Source organism: Perca fluviatilis, chromosome 13 (genome assembly GCF_010015445.1).
Source record: "Perca fluviatilis chromosome 13, GENO_Pfluv_1.0, whole genome shotgun sequence".
NCBI classification, from domain to species: Eukaryota; Metazoa; Chordata; class Actinopteri; order Perciformes; family Percidae; genus Perca; species Perca fluviatilis.
The window spans coordinates 35671017-35675328 of NC_053124.1; the positions used below are offsets into that span (position 1 = coordinate 35671017).

Consider the following 4312-nt stretch of genomic DNA (forward strand, 5'->3'; position numbering starts at 1 on the left):
TTCAGGCAGAAGGTACAGGTTACCAAACTGTAAGCTTAACAGGTACAAATTTTCATTTGTGCCGCTTTGCAATCAAATTAATGAATAATAACAGATAGAGGTGTGTATGTCTGTGTTGTGTGTGTGTCTGCGTCTGTTGGCTGCAGTGATTTATGTATGACTATTACTATATAAGACTTGGTACTGAACATCGAGGTTATAGGATGTGCAATGATAGGGTACTGTTGCATAATTTGCTGTTATATTTGACATGGTATTATGCAATGGGGCAGTGTGCAATATAGAAGTTATTCACCACAGCATGAGTTAACGGGAAATGTGCAATCATTATCTAAACATTTGTGTAATTCAAGGGGGAGGCTGTGTTGTTGGGGGGGGGGGTTGTTTGTTCGTGTGTTATTCGTTGTTTATTGAAGCATGAGGAAATGTGTGACTATGTTGTAAGTTGGTTAACTGTATGTTTATTGTGTGTTATGCGTGATGTGTCGCCATCTTGTTCTCTCGAGTGCCCAAGACAAATTTCTCCTATGGGAGACAATAAAGGCTTATCTTATCTTACCTTATGTATGTGTGTCTGTCTCTGTTCTGTGTTGTGTGTGTGCGTGTGGGTGTATTTGTGTGTGTGTGTGTCTGTGCGTGTATGTGCTCGTGTGTGTATGTGTGTGTGTGCATGTGTGTGTATCATGTGTTTCTACTAGAACATGTTTACATGGTTCATGGTTCGTGTAAAATAAGACATTACTGTCCTCATACTGCCCACACTGATCAACAGGTGGTGTTGGTGTACCGCAGGACGCAGAGAGGAGGAGGAGGAAGAGGAGGAAGAGGAGGGAGGAGGCGCAGCGTCCAGCGGCGAAGGCTTTGCAGCTGATTTGTTGTGTGTGTGCGTGTGTGTGTGTGTGTGTGTGTGTTGGTGTACCGCAGGACGCAGAGAGGAGGAGGAGGAAGAGGAGGGAGGAGGCGCAGCGTCCAGCGACGAAGACTTCGCAGCTGATTTGTCTCCAGACGGCTTCAGTGAAGACGAGGACGAAGAGTCTCCTGGGTCCTTCTGCAGACACACAGGAGGCAGTGAGACACACAGGAGGCAGTGAGACACACAGGAAGCAGTGAGACACACAGGAAGTAATGAGCAGCTGCGGCGCAACAACAGTTAACAAAAAAATAACCGCCGATTTTCTGCAGGGTGTGTGTGTGTGTCTGTCTGTCTCTGTTCTGTGTCTGTCTGTCTCTGTTCTGTGTGTGTCTGTCTGTCTCTGTTCTGTGTGTCTGTCTCTGTTCTGTGTGTGTCTGTCTGTGTTCTGTGTGTCTGTCTGTCTCTGTGTCTGTCTGTCTCTGTTCTGTGTGTGTGTCTGTCTCTGTTCTGTGTGTGTGTGTCTGTCTGTCTCTGTTCTGTGTGTGTGTCTCTGTTCTGTGTGTGTCTGTCTGTGTTCTGTGTGTGTGTCTGTCTCTGTTCTGTGTGTGTCTGTCTCTGTTCTGTGTGTGTCTGTGTCTGTCTGTGTTCTGTGTGTGTCTGTGTCTGTCTGTGTTCTGTGTGTGTCTGTCTCTGTTCTGTGTGTGTCTGTGTCTGTCTGTGTTCTGTGTGTGTCTGTCTCTGTTCTGTGTGTGTCTGTGTCTGTCTCTGTTCTGTGTGTGTCTGTCTCTGTTCTGTGTGTGTCTGTCTCTGTTCTGTGTGTGTCTGTCTCTGTTCTGTGTCTGTGTCTGTCTGTGTTCTGTGTGTGTCTGTCTCTGTTCTGTGTGTGTCTGTGTCTGTCTCTGTTCTGTGTGTGTCTGTCTCTGTTCTGTGTGTGTCTGTGTCTGTCTCTGTTCTGTGTGTCTGTCTCTGTTCTGTGTGTGTCTGTCTCTGTTCTGTGTGTGTCTGTCTCTGTTCTGTGTGTGTCTGTCTCTGTTCTGTGTGTGTGCGCACTGTCTTTGTTCTGTCTGTGTGTGTTTGTGTGTGCGTTTGTGTGTGTGTGTGTTCTGTGTGTGCGCGTGTCTGTCTTTGTTCTGTGTGTGCATGTGTGTGTGTGTCTGTTTTGTGTGTGTGTTTAAAGTTTTCAGCTAGCGTTGCTCTGGTTGGTTGGAGCAACGCACCGTTTGTCCCGCCCCCTCGGATTGAGCCCTGACCAATGAGAGATGTTATCGGTATCGGGATCCGATAACATCTCCCTGATCACATTCACACAGCCCCACTGGGAGCTGCCCGGTACAACCACAGTCTGACCTGCTGGGCCACTGAGCAGCTCCACTGGAGCAGTTGGAGGTTAAGGGCCTTGCTCAAGGGCACTTACACTCAGACACCCAGATTTTATCCTGTCGGGATTGAACCGACGACCTCCCGGTCACAAGCTCGCTTCTCTAACCCTCTAGGCCACCACTACTGGTACTCAGTGTCGGCCGATACACAAGTTCAGGTATCGGAATCGGTATCGGGAAGCAGAAAATGGTATCGGGCTATCTCTAGAGCCAATGGGGAGACAGGGTTCATACGCATTTTAACCAGTACATTTCCATGACGACATTCTACAATAAGAATAGAAATCTGTGTTAAAGCTGATCCTCGGTAACTGTAAAAAGAACGATAATGTATGTGGTTCATAGTGGGATTGGTTAGCCTAGAAATCTAGACGCACCCTAGTGGCAGCACATTTATTTTGCAGCCAGGGTCAGTCTAGGCACTCTCCGCTAGGCTTGCGAGCTGGAAAAAAACAAATTTTGGTCAGGCCAATCACATCGTGTGTATAGAGTCGGTGGGCGGGGCTTATGGCTGCTGCTGGTGCTGGAGAACAGTGGTCTTCTGGAAGACTTGGAGTTCAGCTTTTCTTTGGAGAAAAGAAGAAAGAACGGCACTGAAGTCCTTCTTAAAGGGGTGATAGGATGATTATAAAGGGTATTTTACACATATTATTATTCCATGACTTTTCCAAAACTTTTCTGGGTCTTTTTTATGTTTTCCAAAACATTTCCAGGCCTGGAATTTGCATTTTTCAAATTCCATAACTTTTCCAGGCTTTTTCAAAACGTATGAACCCTGGATAATAAAATATATGACACGCTGGTATCGGACGACCGTGGACACGAACCAATCAGGAGCGACCAGAGATGAGGCAGAGACAGACAGGATGGTCACCTTATGGTCAGCTGCTCCATCGCTGTCCGCTTTGGAGATGACCGGAGCTTTCTTGATGACCTTGTGAGGTTTGGCTGGACCTCCTGCAGGCAGACAGACAGACAGAGAGAGAGACAGATAGACAGACAGACAGGCAGACAGACAGACAGACAGACAGAGAAACAGACAGCTATCAATCTTTGCTGAACACAATTTCGAAAAAAGTTACAGAGATGTCAAAAAAACGACAACAAAGTGACAATTTCAAGTGACAAAAACTTTTAAAAAAGCACACAGTAACACACACACACACGCACAGTCTCATACACCGTCTCACTCACACACACAAACACACACACACACACACACACACACACACACACAGAAACACACACACACAGACACACACACACACACTCACAAACACACACACAGTCTCACACAGTCTCTCTCACACACACACACACACACACACACACACACTCACACACACACAGTCAGCACACACACACACACACACACACACACCCAACACACACACACAGTCACACACAGTCACACACACCACACTCACCCACACACCCACACACCCACACACAGTCACACACAGTCACACACACACACTCACCCACACACACCCAACACACACACACACACATCACAACACACACCAACAACACCCACCCACACACACACACACACACACACACACACACACACACACACACACACACACACAGTCACACACCAAAACACACACACACCCAGATCTGCGAGTGCGGCTGAGGTGACCAGGCTCGGACTAGCAACAACGGGGTTGGACTTGATGTGCTCCTGGATCAGGGTAATTATCAATACTGTCATTACCGTTGAATACATTATCATTACCATATCATCATTATTGTTACACACACACACACAGTCACACACCCAGACCCAGACTCCAGACTCCGCGAAAGTGCGGCTGAGGTAACGTGCCTGGCCTGGCTGCACCGGGGTTGATTACAGTCTTGATCAGGTAACGGAAGCGATTCCCCACCACCGGTATTCTAACGAGCGCCCAGGATCTTCTGCCTAATCACAGATCAGCTCGCGACGTTCTGGCCACTCTGTTTGTGGTGGTCTGACCAGCTCGGTCAGTTCGGCTTCGCACACGACAATACAAGAGGGAACGGTGTGTGTGAGAGTGTTTGTGTGTATGTGTGTGTGTGTATATATGTTTGTGTG

At 47.6% G+C, this 4312-nt stretch overlaps 1 protein-coding gene across 1 annotated transcript in view; it reads right to left on the minus strand.

Annotated features, from left to right (window-relative positions):
* LOC120570964 (putative protein TPRXL) overlaps nucleotides 1-3949 on the minus strand; it is a 6215-nt gene extending 2266 nt beyond the window's left edge. The window contains exons 1-3 of the mRNA XM_039819651.1: nucleotides 3856-3949; nucleotides 3107-3189; nucleotides 920-1048 (exon numbers count right to left, since the gene is read on the minus strand). Of these exons, the coding sequence (XP_039675585.1) occupies nucleotides 920-1048; nucleotides 3107-3189; nucleotides 3856-3949 (306 nt within the window). The remainder of the gene's footprint in view (nucleotides 1-919; nucleotides 1049-3106; nucleotides 3190-3855) is intronic.
* Between the last annotated feature and the right edge of the window lie 363 nt (nucleotides 3950-4312).